Below are 21,926 nucleotides of genomic sequence, written 5' to 3' on the forward strand. Positions count from 1 at the left end.
CACTGCAACATGTTCCATTTAATAAATATACTGAAATTATATTACAATGGACTTGGAAAAGATAATGAAGTCACAGGGACAACAGCACAGTGGAAAGTAACCTGCAAGGACCAAAAGTTTCATAAGGTACACAAAGTCCCACTTTTGTAATAGATACGATGAGGCAATTGTTCTTATCAGCACCAGTACAAGCGACTACCTACCTCTTGGGACAGGAAAGGAATGACTTGTGCACATATAGCGTTCAGCCTCTTGACAATTTCTGCCTGCAAGTGACAAGAAGAATGAAGTTCAATTATATAAATTCTCAGATGTAATTGTCACCCGTGAACATAGATGATACATTTCTTTGGAGTTATTTTTCATCTCTAGTCATCCTCTGGCCAGGACGTACTATCTAAATAATAAAAGAATTTGGACACCAATGAAACAATACATAGGAAGATAATAACTTCCAGCTAAAAAGTTTTCCTTAAAAAAAGACACCTTAGAACTGACACAAAGAAAAGTCAATTCTGATTATGCAATCAAAGGGATTTAAAGAAAAAAATCTTCAGGAGATGTAACAAGAAAAAAAATAAACAAAACATCGAACACTGTGTTTTGAACTAAACTCTCTCCTAAGAGGCAAAACCAAGGATCATTTCATATTACAGCAATGCCACTGTAAGCAAAGGCAACAAACAAAGCAGTTACTTAGTATTAACACTGTGTATCATGAGAACATTAGCAACACAATATACAACTACATTGATAATCATTCTACCACATATTTTAGAAAGAGATACTGCAGTCTTGTATCATATTTATGCTGTTATCAAACCCAAGGTTAACAGGTTACTTTCATGTTGCAATGGTGATCAGAAATGAATAATACACATTGTTATATTTCCATATTGGAGATCAATTCTTGTTCTGTGTATTTAATCTGCAAATCTCAATAGAGATTGATGAGATTTGTAGAGATAACACAAAAATTACAGCCCCAGAAACAGAATATTTAAAGCCACACAGACTTTCTTACAATAAATCATAACTTTCTTACAATAAATTGTAACCAGGATCATTTCCTCATTATACAGTAAGACAGAATGTTCTTCCTCTTGCAAAGTCGCTAACCATAAGACAAAGACAGAAACTTGTGCAATTTATGCTTCCTTCTTTTAACAGCAACCCTTCCAGCCTTTTTGCTATGCTGTCTTTTAAATTGTGAATACTTAGAAAAGTACATATAGAACAGAAAGGCTCAGAACTAGCAGTAAAAAAGTCAGAACCACAGATAAAATGGATCTGGGTTGAGGAATATTACTGCTACACAGCTCTGTAACCGGAAGACATGGTACAGTAGAGGTAAGGGTACATGTGAAACTAATTCTGCCCCCTTGTGTGTACTGTGATACACTCGAGTTAAAACAACTTTGCAATACAGTTTCTTCATTTTCTCTGAAATGTACCTAAACTGCTGCATGTTATTTATACAGCAATTTCTATGTTACAATGTCCCGGTATCTCCTTATTGGTCTTCACTGTTTATGCAAGTCCACACATTGCTAAAATTATGCATTTTAGCACACTTACTACACCTGTTTTGTTTATTCTGCAGCACAGGTACCTTAAAGGACATTTGAGAATATGTTCTGTTCACCACAAAGCTAAATCACCTGCTAATTTCAAAAGTCTGTATATGCCTATAATATCAGATATGCCACAATGTAAAACTTTAATGCCCTTTTAAATAGACCGTGTTTACTATACTAGTTCACACAGCGATTTATGGACTGCTTGTACACAGAGCAGTACAGGAAGTGAGTGACAAGATGTGTGCACCTAAGCTTCAGCCAGACAAGCTGCAGCATTACTTGAGAAACAATATTTGATTGAAGAATTGCAGACTGTAATATAATGCACAGCTGCAAAGTAACTGTACTGCTGTGGTTCAAGCACCATTAATTTACTAATTCCCAAATTTCGGGCCTTAGCCATAATGCTTGCTTTTTTTTTTTTTTTTTAAAGGAATCTCCTGAGTGCCTTAAAACCAAGTAGAAAACCAGGCGTCCTGCTCTTCAAGGCCTTTTCATATCAAGAGAAAACTTGCGTCACCATGCTGACTTGAGCTGAAGCCCTTCTGACCTGCCGTTTAACACACATAGATGACTTCGTAAAGAAAAGGCACACGATGTTTTCCTCTGCTGCAAAACAACTCCTCCTACCCACCTTTAACATGCGTGTCACAACCTCGCACATCTCCTGTGCAGCACCTGGAGGGAGCCTGTGCCATAGCTGTGCTCAGTAGACCGTTTTTCCACCACAGGTACGTGAGCTGGATGCCTCTACTGCACCGCTTAGGAACTGAGAGTAAAATTGGCTCAAAGTGCCACAGAACCACAGAATCATAGAGCAGTTAGGCATGCAGGGACTCAGTGTGTAATTTTAAAAGGCTTGTAGATCCATAGATTTTAAGGCCAAAAGGAACTGCTACAACTGTCTTATCTCACCTCCTAAGTAAAACAGGCTGTAAAACTTCACCGACTTCTCCACCAAACAAGTAAATTCTAGTTCAGCTAGAATATAGTCAACAAAAACAATTTTATTCAACTCACTTTGAGGCATTTCTTCTTAATTAAGGTACTCAACCCCAGCTATTTCAAGCTATTTCAGCTATGGTGTTTTTCTTTTGATCTCTTTTCCTCCCTCCTCCCTAATAGAAGAATTATGTCTCTCTTCTATTGCTCTTCTGGCCACAAAAATGGTTGAAACATATCTGCTGTGTTTGCACAAAAATTCACCTCCGGCAAATCCTGCGCCTGGGAAATGTTAAGCTAAAAAGCATCTTCCAAAAAATCTGCAAGTAACTGAAAGCAGGTGACTAAATATGAACAGTTACACAACTGTAATAAACTTCTTGATAACAATCTCACGGGAGTGTGGAACTGCAAGTCCTTTCATGTTATACACAGTAAAGGGAGCTGAAGGAGACAGCACCCAGCTCAATCCACAGAGAAGAAAAAACTGCTGGCTAAAACAGCTTCAAACAATGCCGAGACATTCCCCAGCAGCATTTCTCAGCTTAGGCAAGGGGCACACTAGGCCAGCCACAACAAAGCTGAGAACACCTTGGTACGCGGCAGCAGGTGTTTACACTGTTTCCTATTAAAATGGTCTTTGCTTCCCCCAACAATGACCATCTCCAATTGAGTGGTTTTGAGTACAGTTAATTTTTATCACCCTCAACACTTGGTCAGCAAGGGAACAGCCCAGCTGAGGTGCAGTGGACTGCAGGGGCACAGTATGACCAGCACAGACTGCCTGCCTTTGGAGACCACCAGCGGCAGGAAGGAGTGAAGGAAAATAAAACACTGTGTACGTGCACAATGATAGGAAGGAAATAGCACATTCTGTACCAAAAATGTCTTAAATCAGACATTTTCACTTAGCAAGTACAAAGCATCCTCTGCCTTGACACTGCAACTATTTCTGCAACTAACTGCGCAGGATAATGCTGCAGCAACCAGGTTGGCTGTTTACCCCAGAACTTACCAAAGGAGTTAGCTAAAGTGGGCTTCTTGCGATGCCACCTTAAAACTTGAAGGTGTAGGTACTGATGACAGATGTTAACATCTCAAAGACCTATTCCTACTGTCATCAGAGGGGGCTTAGAAACAGCTTTGCATCAGGTACAAAGACACAAAATAAAACACGAGCCCCCTTCACACTTCTAGGCTCATACAGATTTTTAAAACCCTACAGTCAAAGATCAGTCTAGGATCTTCTCTTTTCTCTTACACATCAGGCCAATGAGTTTTTCATGATCATCCTAATTACCAGGAGAAGGAAAAAGTATGGTTTCATAAAATCAGGCAGCCAATTCCTGATAAGAAAAGACAAAGTTGCCTCAGAAACACGGCTGTTTCCGCGATCATCTCATTTGCCTCCTTTGTCCCATGAGACCAGGCTTTAGAGAGGCATCATTTATTTACAGGCCTTTCCACTGGGCTTCAGTTATCGGCCAATAATACTGTGGACACACACACTTCTAATGGCCTATGTTTTGAAACCAAGTCTAATCTGATGGCGCAGGGCCCAAAATCCTTTCCCATAGCCATTAAAGGATGTAGGTTATTGCTGTTGTCACCATTGATATTTGTCATTGTAATGTAATTAGGGCCCTAAAATGATGCATTACAGCCCTTGGCACAGCTTCTATTAAAATCTTTTCTTCTGCTCACTGAACTGCGACCTGTTTTCTGATGAATAACAGACAGGCAGCTTTAGGGTGAGGAACAGATTCATCAAAGAAGTATTTTTCAGCTCTGGAAATGAAATAAATAAATAAATAAATTACAGAGGGCAACCCAAGAAGAAAAGCACAAGGAAGGAGTCAGGGTGGGGTGGGTTTTAGGGGGCAGATATAAAGACCACAGTGCATTTGAATTTCATCTGACCACTTGAAATTCTGATTGCATCGGATGAATCTTTCTTAGGACAATATATTCCCAGTCTGTGAATCACATGGTTAATCAGGGCTCTAATCTGCCATCCATCAGCCTATGCCAGCACTGTAACTTCCAATCAAATTTATAGGTTATGTGGGTCACGCATCCCTGAACAACTTACATTCACGGATATCCCATTTAAACCAGCACAGATTCTGAAATGCTGTTGTTAGGGTTACTGAATGTTGTAATACTATTCAAAGCTTTATGAAAGCTCCTGATAAACAGCTGCTAAATTATTGCCTGTGGATACAGCATGATGCTCTGAAATAGCATTAATAGCCCAATAAAAGGGCAATTGTTCATGCCAAAATATAAAAAGGATAGCTTTTGCTGCCACAGTTTGTCAAGTATGCTAACAAACACCGACACTTCTATTACTCCTTTCCCTGAACACAGAAAGTGTTTGGTTTTGCATTAAAACACACCAGCATAGACCCAGAAAAGATGAGGGACAAGCAGGAAGAGAAGGCTCTGGCTGAAATCATCTTTTTACCTATCGAATGCAAGTGTAGGTTATTTTCATCACTTGGGAGACACCTACAATAGACACTGTTTTAACAGTTTTGACATCTTTTTACAGCCACTTATGTGACACCATTTTTAAAAAGAGAAAGATTAAATATTTATTAACTACAATACTATTAACCTTTTTTTAGTTTTGTTACGCACATAGACAATAATAAAAATCACTGTGCCAGAATCTGATCTCACTAAAGGAACAAAGACCCATATCAGTTAACAGTCCCTTGGCATTACTGCAGTGATACAACAGAAGAGCAACAGCTTAGGTACTTGATTCAGCCAAAAAATCTTTCTGAACAAAGCCAGTGGTTAAATGGTACTTAATTGCCTAATTATGCCTAAAACCTGAACCTTAAGTTCATAAATGCCTACAATGCATGCTGAAAAATTTTCAAAGATAACCCTGTGGGCAAGGCTCCACCTCAGGAACCACAAGGTAACACAACCCCTCAAGGGGGCTCAGCAAAGCTGGTCCTTGGGATACCACCACAGCTACCAGCTGTACTCAAAGGACAGCATGCGATGAACCATTAGACCCCTAAATCCCTCTGAGAACGGCAACATAGGGGTTTAATTCAATTAACCCTTGCCACACACAGCTAAAATAGGACATAAGGATATGATAAAATACAGAAAATGTATTTAAGTGCCTTGGTAAGTATTTTGGCATATGTCTAAATTCTTAGTACAAATGGGAGCTAAAAGAGAAATCAGAATCAAATTAACTCCAAAAATAAAAATAATTAGAAATGTTCTAATACACAAGGAGTTCAGAACCTTTTTTTTTTTTTTTTTTTTAGTTTCCATTTGCATTCTTTTGTGGCGGAAAAAGAGAACTGTGATTTTATTTATAGTATATATACTTCAAAAAATATTTCCACTACATTTCACAAAGTTCATAATTATTACAATTATAAAAAATTGCTGGTAAAGAATTACCACTGGAGGCTGTAGGCCTGTCAGTGGAATGGAAGCAAAACTACTATATATGTATTGTTGAAATAAAACAGAATAATAAAACATTATTGGGAAACCCATTTCAGCAGCCAGCAGGAAAAAAAAATATGCAATTACACTTTCAGAAAAATAATCTGAAACAACTGTTATTTCAGGTTTAATTTATTCTACACAATGCAGCCTTTGCCAAAAAGATCAATCTAGTTTATTAAGTGCTTACGAAGAACACAGGCACACACCCATAACATCTAAACAAGCATTTCACAAATTAGTGAAAACAAAAAACATTATTACACTGTATGAGACACATCACGATTCTGCAAAAAAATCTAATCTTAGTATTTCACAGAAAATTAACTCTTCTTTCATAAAGAAGAATGTGTTTTGTTTTAATCACAGACTGTTGTCTGGAAGTGCTTACTCAAGTTCTACAGAACTGGAGGAAATTCTGCAAGCCCTGAATATCAAATGTCTTTTCAGCCCTAAAGGAATGGTGTTTGGCAACAGCTGAAGAGTCTAGTCTTGTAGTCAAAGACAGTGGAGGGAAAAGCTCTTTGGTGAGGAGGATACTAAACAGAAAACTTCTTCACTAGGCCAACTGCTCAAGTTCAGGAGATGAAATTTGAACAGCGCAAATATGAGTTGAATGCAAGCAGGACCACCAGACTGTACCAAATAATGCAGGTACGTTCTCCACCTCATTTCCCCACCAGCCTTCTTTACAAATATGTCAGCTAAGCACATGAAGTACCGTAAACTTGATACTTACCCTCTGTAACTTAATTTAGGTGCTTATTTTGCACAAAACACTGCAGACAGCAACATAAGCAATAAATTGGAGCGGCAGAATTTTCAAAATCAATTTTCTAATGTACATCCCATTCCGTGGGCTGCTGAAGTGAACTGGTAAGACATGGCTTTTATTTAATGTCTCAAGAACCATGTGGAGCTCAACTGAGCAAGAAAGGATATATACTGAATCATTCATGATTAAGAAAATAAAAAGCAAGCAAAGTAAGGTGATATATAAACGTTTCAAGCCTGTCACTTCAGGAAGTCAATGTTTTTTGTTAATACTGACTTTTATCAGTAAGTTACAGAAATGTACAGACTACAGATCCATGTAGTCCTTCAGCTGTGCAGGCGACCAGGCAGCAAGCTGCATCCTTCCCTGCCACAAGCACCTACAGACCATTCAGGAAAAGGGCTGCAAGTGGAACCTGAAATGAGAGAGACTGGCTTCAATCTCCCTTCATCGAAGGCAGCAAGAAACTCTTGCTGAAAATGCAGACAGAAACATCTAAGGGGACACTGCAATAGAAGATGTTGTTTCCATCCGTAGAGCTTTGCAGTCCTCTATATGGTACTATCCCTTCACCTACCGGCAATACTCAGCATTTCACAGCAATATTTGTTTTGTGAAATATAGCCTTATAACATAAGGATGAGAATTTTCCACCACTTTACCAACTGATGGAATCTGACTTCATAGTTTAAAAACAAACAAAACTTTCTTTTTAAGCTTATAAACCTGACATCACACTAAGGCAGTTTCAGCTCCATGTTCAGTCACTTGCGTGTCTCCTAGCTGCAATTAGGTCAGAATTTCCCATTTTAATCTTTCCTGAAACACAACAGTACATCCACAATCACAAATTTCTTACTATTCTATTCTTCCCTGCACAAATCCCCCTCCAGAGTGTCTGGCCACAATTCTTCTGAGCCTGCAGGAAATGGCACAAGCCAGTCTGAGCCTGTCCTTGCAACTATATGCACACAGTGGTTTTAGTGAGCAGTGCTGATTTCATTGGATGCAGAATGCCCGTTTATTTATATCACAAGTTCATACTCTGTTTCTCAGCATCAACACAGATCACTAGTTTCAATGTGTACATTGCAAAAAAATTAAGAAAAAAGAATTGGCTTATCTTTAATTTGAAAGAGGTTTCTGATGCTTTTTTTGAATATTACCACAAAATAAACAGTAGAATTCTTCTCTCTACAAAATAGAGCTATCAGTGTTCAGTTCTGATCCCCAGCAGCACTTACCTTTCATTTGCAAATACACATACAGGAAAACCAGAAACAGCTAAAGGCACCATATAACCTACTATCCTACACCCACTCTCTCTATTATAGCTACGGTGCTTACTCTGGAGCAGTATGTTCCAAATGTTAATCACCGAGAAGCTAATATGCTATCTTGGTTGAGAACTGTGATGATTTTGCCATACTTCCAGTTAGATCTATAAAGTCGTACTGTTCAATCTTGAAGCTTTCAGAAACCTCTGTAACCTGCAGAGGTAACAAGTAATAATCTGACAAGGAGGAAAATTAGCTTCTCCAGCAAGTATTGTGCTGTTCCAGGCTTTAATGAACTACATAAAGGTGATCAATAAACTTACAAAAGCAGCCAGCAGAAGTCCCCCATAAAAACAGGGAAAGCAACATGACTGCTAAACAAACACTGTATTTTATTTTTTCTGGGGGGAGGGGGTGTTGGATTGTTTGTTTGGGGTTTTTTTCTCCAGATTCATCTGAAGGCCAGGAATCTTCCCTGCTGCATCGTGAACAGATTGCTTCTCTTCCACCTCTGGTTTTCTTACCGACCTCAGCCCCAAAGGTCACAGAAGGTGGAGCCCTTAGGCTGTCTGACTCATTAATAATCACACTTGATTATGTTTGCTTCCAGAAAAGAGAAATACTAGGAATCAGCCCACTGATCTTGGATTTGTTAGGCCTGGTTAGAAGAATTCACACAGTGTTTGAAAACCTCGTCAAGTTTCACCTTCAATCCTTTGTCTACTCTTCTTATCCTACAATTTTACACCACACGGTGAATAGCCATCAATTAACTTCAGAAATCCAGAAAAAAAAACCTTAGTATTTATTTAAAGGTAAAGTAGTCTACACAAAGGAAGCAACATTTTAACTTCTCTTCCATTGTAATTTCCCTGTTGCACTATGAAAATCACCAACAGACTCAATTTCCATAGATTTTTGTGTTTGACATGATAGGTGAAAACCCTACACCTTTTAAGCCAGTACACAAAAGCATGATTTTAACAACACCTGCAAGAAATTAAAGAATAGTGCAGTGGATTTTACAGCAATGCTATGATCAATCTTCAATTCTGGATCCTTGCAATGACACAAATTCAAAAAAGGCACCTTTTCTCCACCTTTAAACCAACTTAAGTATGATACCTGTTAATTCTTTCTGAAGATACGTATTTCATACTCCTTGGTCGTATTTACCAAGTCCCAGTTTCTGGAAATAAGTGATCATCTGAGAATTAAGTGATCATCTGAGACATTTGAGACACCCTTCTCCCTTTTCCACCTTGAGAGTTTTGGGGTTTTTGTCAGTGTTTTCCTTGTTTGTTTTTAAATCAACATCTAACAAGTGAAAGTTATCTGTAGAACCCTATAGATGGGCAAGCTAGGGCAAACTGTTACCAGCCTTGTCATTCAGGGCTTATACCACACTGCATATGGTGACACAACCAGTCAGGATCCCACTTCCTTTTCTTTGGAGCAGGTTGCCCGGAGAGTAAGAGGGACAGTACTGAGGAGCTGGTAAACTGAGCACATTCATCCACCAAGGAAAAACTGGAAGTTCCAGCATTTCACACATCTCTGCCACCAGTCAGATGATACTGATTCATATGCATATCTTTTTAAATAAAACACTTGCCGCAATGACTAGCTCAATGGGAAGCAATTCTTTATGCAGCAAAATGCTGCTTTTCTGAGAACAACAAGAAAAAAAAAAATTGTCTGTAGCTCTGATTTCTATTGAGGAGAAAATATTGATATGGATTGTCATTGCTCATAATTTCAATCATTGCGGATCACAACTACCACTGCTGCAAGTACTTCTATTTGGATTTCACTGGGGTGTCTTGCTATTTTTCCCCTAGGTGAAGGAAGACCAGGAAACAACAAGTAATTTTATCCTTCAACATGTGAATACCTAACAACTAGTAGTTTCGCTAGCAAAGTACATCTAAAATAATCAGGCAGTTTACAATTCTCATTTTAGCCTTCCTAAGAAGACACATTTGCAAAGCAAATGCTAAGCCATTTGTAAGACATGCATGCTTAAAATGTTCAGGAAATTCACTTGTCCAAGACAGCTGGATATACTAAGTACATCTTGAAGTTCAATTCATTTGAATAGCATTCCCCCAGTAAAACTCTTGCCAGGACAGACTCTGAGGCAAGCAACACTAAAGGGCTTTTATCTTTCATCACTTCAGCATTATTGAAGTTTTCAAATACTCTTCATTCAACAGGGATTTCACAGAATCATAGAATGGTCTGGCTTGGAAGGGACCTTAAATATCATCTAGTTCCAACTCCCTATGTAGGGACACTTCACACTACACCAGATTTCTCCAAGTCCTATCCAGCCTGGCCTTTGAAAACTGCCAGGGATGGGGCAGCCGCAACTTCCCTGGGCAACCTGTTCCAGTGCCTCACCATCCTCATAGTGAACATTTTTTTCCTAATATTTAATCTAAATCTCCCCTCTTTCAGCTTAAAGCCATTACCTCTCATACTACCGCTACAGGCCCCTGTAAAATCTCCCTCCAGGTTTCTTGTTGGCTCCTTTCAGGTACTAGAAGCTGCTCTAAGGTCTCCCCAGTGCCTTCTCTTCTCCAGGCTGAACAAGCCCAACTCCCTCAGGCTGTCTCCATAGCAGAGATATTCCAGCCCTTGGAGCATCTTCGTGGCCCTGCTCTAGACTGCTCCAGCAGGTCCACATCCCTGTTTGTGTTGGGGGACCCAGAGCTGAACACAATACTGCAGGTGGGGTCACATGAGAACAGAGAAGATGGGAAGAATCACCTCCCTCTTTCTACTTGTCACACAGTTGGCTTTTCAAAGCAAAGTAACTTTGTAAAGAAACAAAGTTTTAAGAAAATGCCATAAAAAGCAGAACAGGAGGCATGGAGCAAAGGAGAACTCGCTAGCTGGGAAATGTGAATTTCATGAAACCTTTTCCAGTGCTGTAACTCTTTGAGAGATCACACTTTGTGTGGAGAGCTACTATGAACTGCATTAATTCCAGGCAAATTCTCAAGATGCACCATATGTTAAGCGTGCTTTTCATCATACTGCACCTACAGACTTCAATGGAAACATGCAGAACGCGGAAAGTACATCAAATGTAAGCAAATGAAAGGGGTAAATAACCAACTTTGTATACAGATTAGCCACGTGATAACATCAACACTTTTCTCCTTAAACATGTCCCTATCAGAAAAGGCATCAAACACAATTCCTCTATAGATCTGGTCCAACTTTTCACCCATGACCCTCTATAAAGATGCTGGGGCCAAAAATATAGATAACACACCCACCAATTATGCTGTATCTGCTCTTGAGAAAGAGAAGGCTTTTGCTGTAGCTTCACATGCACTTTAAATTGGCATAAAAACAGGCACTGAAGAGGCTCTCCTCTAATTCAGCTACTCCTGCTCACCCCACCCTTCTGCTGCTAGCATTTTTGTGGGTATGTGGTGAGCTAAGCAATTAACTTTCCAGAGTTAAAACCCAGCTCCCCATCACAGACCCAGTTTACCACGGGGTTAACACGAATGTGGAATTACCTCGTTCATTACCAATGCTACCTTCTACCCACTTGAAGTGCACAGAAAACTGCAGTCTCAGAGACACAAAATCTCCAGGCTGAGTCTTCTTGTGAACACCCCTGTGAGTCAGAAAACAAGAGCACGGTTAAGAGAGCAAACCACACTTGGCTAGTACTCTTGGCTAGCTGCTCATCTTGTTATAGAGACTGATAGTTCTCTGGGCATGAGAAGGAACTCTAGTCCACTTCCTCCACTACCCTGCAACTAAGACATGCTGCTGTCAACCACATTATAAACTTTTCACTTCTTGGGTTAGCATCACAATCTGGCTTAAATGCAAGTTTTGACTAGTCGTTAGATCTGTTAAGTCATCTGGTAAACCTAATCACCAATACCCAATTGCACAGTGACCTCACATCAATAAATAAACAGAACCTACTTTACATTAATGGTGGATGTACTAGTTCTGCTGTGGTCAGATGAAGAAATTAAACATTGTGGTCAAAACTATGAAAAACATAAATGCATAAACCAATGCATGTTTAGTCAGTTATAGCAGACAGCATGACAGACAGCAAAACCACATTTCCACGCCTGTTTTTTTGCCCTCGGGTCATTCTATGGTTTACCGAAATGCAGCCCCTGGGCTTATTAATTTCATGTTTAGTCTGCTAGGTCTGTAATCTTGACACCCTTTTAATCAAAAAGGTTTCAGGAAAGCACTTATATGAAAAATACCCATTCAAATCTTACCATTTTTACCCACAAAAATACACAGAGGCTGTACCTATTTTGTTTTATGAGACTCTGTTTTGCACAAACTATTATAATTATTCCTTTTCATAACAGTAGCTTCCCATGACAATTGAAGACTTAGTTGTGCTATTCTGTTTGCATCAGAAATTTGCCAAAATACGAGAAAGGAAACCCTAAAGTCATTGAACTACCTACTGACTGTAAACCTGTTTGTGTAAAATCACTGTTTGTTTTTCACAAAGACAACAGAAAACAGTGGGGAGGAGAAGGCAAAACAGGTTTGATAACTAGTGGATATCTCAGATTGTGTTTCCTTTGAGCTTCAGTGAAGAGAAAAGAGTAAGTTGGAAAATATTAACCTTTGCTATAAAGGGAAGGCAGTTCAAAATGACTGATGTCTTTACTGAAAGAAGTCAGTTCACTACTGCAACATACTACGCTGCATAGGTGAAAGCAAAGGAAAGAGAAGTACAAAAAGAACTATTTTTTAAGTCATCAACAAGATTAGGCAAACCAGCTTAGTTTTCAACAGTGAGGATCACAGCTTTGGTTGAGTCTTCGCTCCTTGGTGTATGAATACCCCACACATGTGAGAAGCTGTAAATGTAGTTTTGATCCTAAATGCAAGTCGGACTTCAGAAGAGAAATACCAGTGTGAGGGTTCTCTTCAGCATAATTACAGGAGGAAGGTTTGACAGCAGGTACTCTCCACTGAAACACTGCTCTGCTTTTCCCCCTTGGTGAAACAGTGGGATTTAGATGGTAAAGTAGGTCACCGTCTCTATCCGAGAGCCACTCTGCCACTATGTTTCTTGGTTACCCTTCCTCAGAAGGGTGCCAATTTTGGAGGCAGAACAGATGTGAATTTAGCAAGACTACAGTATTTCTGAGTGTCTAGTCTAGCTTAGTCAGTAGAGCTGCAGAAAGCCTAATTTTCAACCATATCAAATGGGACACGCCATGACAAAATAGGAAATTTTGTTTTGGTCTTTCCCCAGAAATCCCACCCAGGTAAAAATGGAGTATCATCCCATTTTCCAGATGGAGAACAGAGGTTGGATAGATTACCAAGGGCAAACTTCCCTAATACAAATCAAAGCATGGACTACATTACCACTGAAAGGTACATCATTGGAGCATGCTAATTGCTACTGAGATGGAAAAGACAGCAGAATTTACATGAGAGGGAAAACGAGGACAAAACTGCCTTGGGAAAGAGCACCCTGCCGCAAGCATTGTACAATCAAGAGATAAACACAGTCACTTCTAAGTGACTCCCATGTAATAATATTTCACCTCCGATTTCTTAACATGCTGCTCTTCAAACACTCCTCTGTGACAAGGGTTATGCTTCAAGAAATAGTATTACTTCCACTTCCCAGACAGAGGAGCACTGAAAGCCAGAAGTGAAGTCTCCAAAAGGTATGCAGTGGGATTTAAGAAAATAGCTAAGCAGACTAGACATGTAATTCAAGCAAAAAGCCAGAGGCAGACAAACGCTCAAGAAGACTTTCAAGAATTCCTAAGCACAGGGGGGCAACTTACCCATACCCACAGATACATAAATGTACCTTTGCATCTCAAAAAAAAAAGGCACATCATGTATGACAGCTGGACCACCACAAGAATTTAGGAATTAAAATCCCAGACTACAACCCTCCCTCTCACCTCCCCACTCAGATACAATGCAGTGCTGAAGCCAGAAGAAACCAGCATAGCAGTCTCCACCTCCAGCACTGAGGCTCCCCATTAATCCTGCAGAGTCCCCTTTCCAGACATATTCAGAAGAATCTTTGGCTTCACAAGACCAAGCTCCTTGGCATTCAGCTCAGCCCTGTAAACACACTGCCCCTGCAACTCTCCGAACTCAGTGCTCTTCAGCCATGACCACCAGAGAGCTGAAAACCACTGCCAGAATCATTCCCACATAACATACAGCAGCAGCACATTTAAGAATAAATAAATAAAATGGTGGAGAACAGGTAGACTTCTAAATAATAACTTAGTGGCTAAAGAGTCTAATCACAGCACTATATACAACACTTTAATTCTTTCTCTACTTCTCCTTCCCACCTTCTAGGAGAACACCCTGTTTAATAAACAGCCTCCTGTAAACTCTGATTGAGAAATACTCCCAGTTCTTCCACTGGAGAAAGAAAGACCCTTTTATTATTGTACATGAAATATAACCATAGGCTAAAACATGTAAATTAGGGTTTGGGCAGGGACTGGAACCCTGCACAGCTTCTTCAGCTAGACAGAGTCTTTCCAGGATAACAGCACACCATGCATCACTCCTCTTTCAGCTCTACTGAACCATTAAGGATTTCATGCAGCCCAGAAAGTTTTCCGCTGTGTATCCTAGTCATTCTGCTGAGAGAGAAGAAACATTGGTCTCACCAGCAGACAAACCAAGAGTTCTGCCTTCTGCAGTCTTTTTGTTAATTTTTTTGTTTAAGAAAAATGTGCACTATGTTTACAATAAAGTTTAGGTGCCACTGATTCAGAAACTACCAAGGCAAGGCATGTCCTGGCTGCACCAGCTCTGGTGTCTCAGCCTTTAAGCAGCAAGAGGTTTCAGACACACCCATGACCTCAACACTTCCTGCACTTCCTGGTGAGTTACCCTCTGTACATGCTACATTTCTTTGGCTCCATGCTGAATCCCTTAACATGCCTAAACACTGCAAGCATCATGCTGTCCTCATTCAGCTGGCCCTACAGCATCGCTCCTGTCTCACTGCCTACAGTAATCAAAGCAGCTCATCCAAGGTTCCATAGGAAGCCCAAAAACCTGCCCCTGGATCCCTCCAAACCCCGGAGCCTGGTAGTTGCATCCTGTCCACTGGGAGTCTTTTCCTTCACATTAATACAGAGAGGTATTTCCTGCCCCTATGGATTTTCAGGCTCTCCAGGTTCTGTCGCAGGCTTAAACAAATCTTAATACAGTGCATACTTACAGTGGCATTTTCCTTTGAAAACACGTAAACTCAGATTATCCCAGGATTCTTCTCACCCACACAAAAAGACTTGTTAAGAATCACTGCTTTATAAAAAAACACACACCCCAGTTCCAAGTGGAAAACAGAGCTAAGTAAATAACAACTAAACAAAGTATAAAGCATCACTATTTCACACATTCGCACGGCCTATATGCTCATTTGGCTGAAGGCCGCATTTGGAAAAACTTGTTGCATATGTGAAGAAGCTGGATGTTTGTGTCCGCAAAGGAGAATCTTCTGTCTTTCTACAGAGGTAGGTTTTTAAAGTGTGCAATAGCAAGGGTACTAATGTTAGTTTGAAAAGCATCTTGTACATGTTTCAAAACCCACCTTCAAGTGGAAACCTACCACCTCAGAAAAATAACACCGCACAGGTGTGCCTGTGCCTCTTCTTGTACAATCTTGTAGAGCTGTTGCTCTTTGCTTCTCTATCTGTATGATCAAGCCTAAGTACAACTGTCATCCTCAGCGAAATATGGTTTTAGAAGAGATGTCAGAAACAAGCCATTTCCCAGAAATTTCCAGGAGCCCACAGGCACAGAACTGTAAGACTTTTTTCTTATGCTTGCCTGCAAGTGAACAGGATGCATGTTTTGGTGTCACCAGTCTGCAGACAAAAGCCAGGGACTGCTGTGAGAGGGAAAAGAACCGAGGATCCTGTAGAGATGCATAGAAATGTCTTTCTCCTAATGTTGTCCACATTAAACACACATTATTAACTTTGTTTTCCTTAACAGCTATCTCTACAAGCACATGGAAGTGAAGAGGTGCAAAGGAAGCAGGACATCACTCTTGAATTAATTAAACCAAGAGCTGATACACAATTTACTTTTCACGAGTAACACCTCTATATTTGCATATGGGCAAATACATAACAAGTAACTCTGACATAAGAAGTCCTCTGATGTTTGGAGGAGATGGTGCTTATTTCATTGATGATGTTTTGAAGCAACAAATACGCAAGAAACTCTCACCAATGCTTAGATTTTGTTGTTGTACTTGTTGCTTAGGACAAGACTGAGAAAGAAAACGTAACAGTTTGTCCCCAGAAATTAAGAAGGACTGACAAAAACTGTAAATAAGCAGCGTGCTTAGACTGCAACAGCTTTCTACAATTAGGACAGAAAGCCTAGTGGTTAAATTGAGTAGAAGAATACACATACTATCCTTTGTTAACCCACTGACACAAACATACAGGGTATATTTTATGCAGAAAGTCTTTCCAAACGTGTGTTATTCAAATGCTATGGACTAATATTTTAAGAAGAGGCGCCGACTTTGTATCTTGTCATGTTTTATAGAATTACAGAAAGCAGAGAGTAGTGGTGGTGTAGCTGACTCTCTTTTACACGAGCACAGTGAAATCTTTCAAAGGGGGCACTGTGAAAGTGGATGGCTGTCATATAGAGTGAATGGTACTGCAGGGAAATAAAGAGACATGAAAAGAAAACCAGAGCTCCCTCCAATCATTCCTTGTTCTCTGCCTCCTTCCTCAAAACAAAAATCCAGCATAAGCATTTTGGTCAGCTCTGGCCTTATTCTCTTTGCCTTCCTTCTCCAAATGTTATCACACAAGCACCCTCTTCCCATTTCCAACTTTTATCTCCAAATACAATGAATAGAGTAGCAGGCAGAAGGACAACTCAAGCATCTTTAGTGTTATCTCCTGGTAACCTCTGTGGCATAAGGACGAAGAAAATCCCATAGCAGTTAAGAAACTGCTGGACCTCGTTAGAGAGCACACACAGGTTTGGAAGGAGTCCTCTTCCCTCCATTGCAAAGACATATTCATTCAATATTCTGTGATTCTCTAGAGCCTCTCATCTAATAATGGATGTTAACAAATTAAATCTTAGATCACTTCCCGTCACGTAAATATCCTCACTACTTCAGAGGGAGACAAAGGCACCGAAATGCTAAGGGGCTTTTCACAAAGTGCTTCAGAGCATGAGCGTGCAGACAGAGAAACCACAACTGGTAATCTGTCACAGGCTTTAAATTAAAAACAGTCTCTTTCCCAGATCCAAGGCAGACAGGGCCCTGGGTAGGCACCTGCAGCTATCCAGAGCAGAAAACAGGACAGGTATCAATGCTGACTTTTCCCTACAGACCCACAGTGCTTCATGAAGGACAAATACTAACTCACACCCCCCCCATCCTGCGGCTGCTATACACATCCAGCGGAGCCCCTCATCCCTCTTGATGCCAAACCATTGACAAAGCTTGGCTCAACTGCTGGATTCTAAGCATCCAGAGTCCATGCTGCCACTGGCCACTTGGCTATCAAGCAGCGAGATGGTGGCTTGTCCACCTCAAACCCAACACAGGATCTGCCAAGGCAGACAGAAAGGAGGTCAGAGACACTACCAGAGATGCCAACAGAAACCCAGCTCTGCACTCCCTTCAGGGAAGCGGCTTTCATGAAAACACATAGAAAAGTATTGCCAGGTCCACGCCTGGCCCCTTCCCCAAGCCTTAGCTGGGGTACTCTACAGTTATTCTGTCTCCCTTGCATTCATTAACAGGAAAGCTTAATAGGGAAACAACACAGAAGCATTTCAGCTATGAGGCATGGCTGAAAACTCCTTACTCATTCCTGGGGAAAGTTAAAAATGAGGAAAAGTGGTTGTCCAAAGGTAAAAGCTTTCCTCAGTGATTTCTCCATTTTCCCCATGGGTTTAAGAGGTAAAATTTGAATGAAATGCTACATAGGAGTAATTGGCTGACCACCAAATAGAAGTTACTGAGATGGACAGGTTAACCAGATATCTATATATTTCAATCCAGAAGCCCTCAGTTACCTATCTGCATTATAAAGAATGTGCAAAAATAAAGTTCCACCTTTCCTGCCAAGAAGCAGAGTCATTACAAATAAAAAGAGTTATCAAAATGCCTCTTTTCTCTCAACCCCCAGCTAGAAACTCACTCCAATTTCCCTTATGATTAAATAATGCTGTCAGATTAACATGCTAAGTGACAGCTACAGCCATGGAGCAACTGCCAAAAACATCCTGCAACCAGACTTTCCAAACACTGACATCTGTGCACCATCATGCAAGCCTCCCCAAAGCCACTCCGAAGGGGATCCCCACAGCCGCTGCAAGGGGGATCACACTGCGCCAGCTCAGTGGGCTTCAGGTTACCTGCTCTCCCCTTGTTCTCTGCTCAGCCTCCTGTTGCAACCCCATGGACACCCCACAGTGAGTTTTGAGGAAACTCACTGCCCTGAGGACACAGCAGACCCAGGCTAAACCTTTTTGCTCTTGTCCTTGGGTTTAAAACTGTTAGTGTTAAATTTCAATAGCATTTGCTGTCACTGCCTACGGGTACCACAATGTTTCACAAAGTATTTGCAGACCACGTATGTTGGCCCTGCTGCATTTTGATTTGTCAGTCTGAGGTTCAAAGAGGAAAAGACAAGGGGAAAGAGGCCCCTTTGCTTTCCAAATTACTCTTCTGTCATAGTAAATGTGCATCACTGGCTATGCCTGTAACTGAAACCCAGGTGATGTCCCACCAGCAGGATCATCATACCCTCAATACAATGTCATTCCATCACCAGCTACCTAGTCCAAGGGCAATCACTTCTCTCTCGAGTACTGCAGGAGAGGGTCAGAGGGTTTTATTCACATTTGCAAATTCTCCAAACACTTAAGCACAAAGAGAAGCCAAGCACATTAAGCAGACAGAGTAAATACAAGAGAAATGTACTGCATTTAAGATGGAAGAAATAGCAGCATTTTTAGAAACTAAATGCTCTCAATGATCATACACAACCTGCACACAGGACACAACACATGCCAAACAAAACCTAGTGGCACGACCTATTGTTCTGCAGACTCTTTACAGCATGAAGGGGACAGATTTTGATTTCTGCTCAACTGTGAGATGTTCTGCTGAGGTTTTCAAGCAACCACTAGAAAAAAGAAAAGCACACATTCTTCGTGCCAATGTTCCACATCCCAAACATAACACTGAAAGGTTTTTCCTTCTTTGAAGAAGCTGAATCTGATCCAGCAAATGTCAGAAACCTCTGGCAGTGTAAGATCCTGCAGAGAAACCATTTAAGTAGACCAAATAAGAGAGGACAAGCTAGAACATCTCAATTCAAAACTATAGCCTATGTTGCCTCTCCTTCCAATACTGAAAGGGGAACTTCCACCAGCATATCTGTACCATCTTACAATATATAATCCACAAAAACTTAGCAAGCAATTACAGAAAGAATAAGTATATATTTTTAATTTGGTATTATTTTTACCTGGGAGAGAGCACCTCACATATTTCCCAAGAATAAGAAATTACGACAAAAAGTTTCCAGCTGCACCTCATACCCAGCTCCCCTGTCTTTATCATGAATCTTGGGATATTTCACTCCTTACTTACAAAAAACTATTATGGCAGAATACTGGTAAAAACCTAGGAAGCATGAGCCAAGCACAGCCTGACAGCTTAAAATTAGAAGGGAAATAAAAAGAACCCCAAATTTATTAGTTTTATCTCAATGATTAATTTTAAGCCAATCTCATGATCTTCTGGGGACTGGCATGATTTAACATTTGGAGTTGGCAATACAGCATACCATACAAACACATAGCCATAAAGAGACCAATTCAAGTTTACTGTGGGGACTATAACTTTGACATGCCTGACATTTGCACATTTAAACATCTCAGCCATAACACCACAGTGTTCAATACAAGAGCATTATGTACCTGTCCTGGGCGTCGAAAGATGGTTCCTTATGTCAAAATCCTATCCATGCAGGCAAGAAAGCACTATTTAGAGTTCTGTTTATTATTTGTGACATATTACAGTCATATTTTTAAAAAAATATTATTAAAATATATGGATATGTGCTGTTGATATTGTGCCAAAATGCTTTCTGCTACACTAAACTACAGGGTTTGTGCCACCACTAAAATAAACAATATCAAGGGGAAAAAAAAATACTAAAATAAACAATATCAAGGGGAAAAAAAAATACAGAAGTAGTACTTCAAGATACCAGCAGAAATGTAAAAGTATCATTTTGAAAAAGGCAAAAGGTGTAAAAATATACAGATGAACAAGAGAGGCAAACAGATATTCTTAAAACCATTTAATACCTTTTTATCTTAAAGATTAATTTTTAATTCAAACATTCAGTTTCTTTCACAGAATACCATTTCTTGAGTATAGATAGGTTTTGCTTCAAGTGTATTTTCTGTTAGTTACTGTAAGTACTGGTTTATACATCCTGTGTTTCACATTATCATCTTTGTTCTGCTCCTGCTGTGCCTTGTGGCTAAATAGGTTTTCTGAAAGTCAGTGACAAGATGTGCTCAACCTGCAGACAGCAAAAGAGGTGATTTCTGTAACAATTACAATCACACTGCCCACAAACTGGCCCACCTGTCTGATAAACCCAATTCCCTCTTACGTCAACAAGCAGTACATCACATGTTCTCATTTAAAAAAAAAATAAAAATTATAAAAGTAAAACCAAACTGGTCACTCTGAATTCTCAACTTTTTACAGCTTTTGTCACAAAATCTGTTTCCTAGCTTTAACGCGTAGAGTCCACAGTATACACTGTGACTGACATGTGCGAACAACTCCTTCACTTTTTGTAACATACACCAAAATCAGAATCCCTGCCTCAAGGAGCTTACAATGGCAATTATTTCATATGCCTGAATCTTTATGTTTGAAGTTATTTCAGTTCCTAAGCTAAGCAGCCAGACATTTTCAAGCTAGATTTAGTCACCTCTGCAGCCTTAATTCTACTTTCCTAATGTATTTTGCGCACTGGAAGAGGTCCTCTAGGAAAACCAGTAATGAGATCAGTGAGTGTGTAACTGAAACCTGCACCACAATGCACATACACAATGGGGCAGGATCAAGCTTACACAAATGCTGTAAGACTCAAAACACCCCAGCATCCTGATACCTCACTCTGAAATCTACCTGTTAATTAGTTTTTTCTTGTGCTGAATAACCTCAGCACTTTTTTTCTGCCTCCAAAAGGCAGGCAAATCTCGCATCACAAAATGGTGCAGAAGTTATTATATACAAAATGGTGACACAGCTTCCCTCTCCTAGCAGGTACTAAGTTCTGACTGTTAAGCAGGAGCCTTATGGCCAAGTTTCCAGCTGGGCTGGCTGACTCAAGGAGCCAGCAGCCGAGCTGAGTGGGAAGAGGTTTCCCATCCCAGAGGTCCACATCACCTCTCTCTTCCTCTGCTTTCCCTCTCCCTCACTACTGTTCAAAAGGGGCTGGGGCTTTTCACCACAAGGGTGTCACTGAGAGCTTCTGGCATTCAAAAAGAAAGGAAAAAAAAAAAAAAAAAGAAACAAAGAAAAAACAACCTGCAAGAATTTTTTATAGGGGAAGGTGTTAGGCAACCCTAACCACAGGGTCAGCACTGGCCCCCTCTGTAATTACAAACGGGCCCATAAACTAACACAGTCAGTGAGACAGCACTATGGCAATTAGCCTCTTTCAAAGACATGGAAATGCTTTTATGTTTAAGCACTGTAGAGCACAGACTTTTGCCAGTAAAAACAGAGCACATGTCTTAATTTAAAAGTTTGCTCAGCATGCTTTGCGC

General features: G+C 40.2%; 1 protein-coding gene across 3 annotated transcripts in view; it reads right to left on the reverse strand.

The window, feature by feature from the left end:
- The window catches only part of LOC136006084 (transducin-like enhancer protein 4), a 99,612-nt gene that overhangs the window by 68,452 nt on the left and 9,234 nt on the right, over positions 1 to 21,926 (reverse strand). For all 3 annotated transcript variants that reach the window (XM_065664104.1, XM_065664105.1, XM_065664103.1), the window contains exon 5: positions 204 to 266. In XM_065664104.1, the coding sequence (XP_065520176.1) occupies positions 204 to 266 (63 nt within the window). The remainder of the gene's footprint in view (positions 1 to 203; positions 267 to 21,926) is intronic.

The sequence above is a fragment of the Lathamus discolor genome, chromosome Z, assembly GCF_037157495.1.
Source record: "Lathamus discolor isolate bLatDis1 chromosome Z, bLatDis1.hap1, whole genome shotgun sequence".
Classification (NCBI taxonomy): domain Eukaryota; kingdom Metazoa; phylum Chordata; class Aves; order Psittaciformes; family Psittacidae; genus Lathamus; species Lathamus discolor.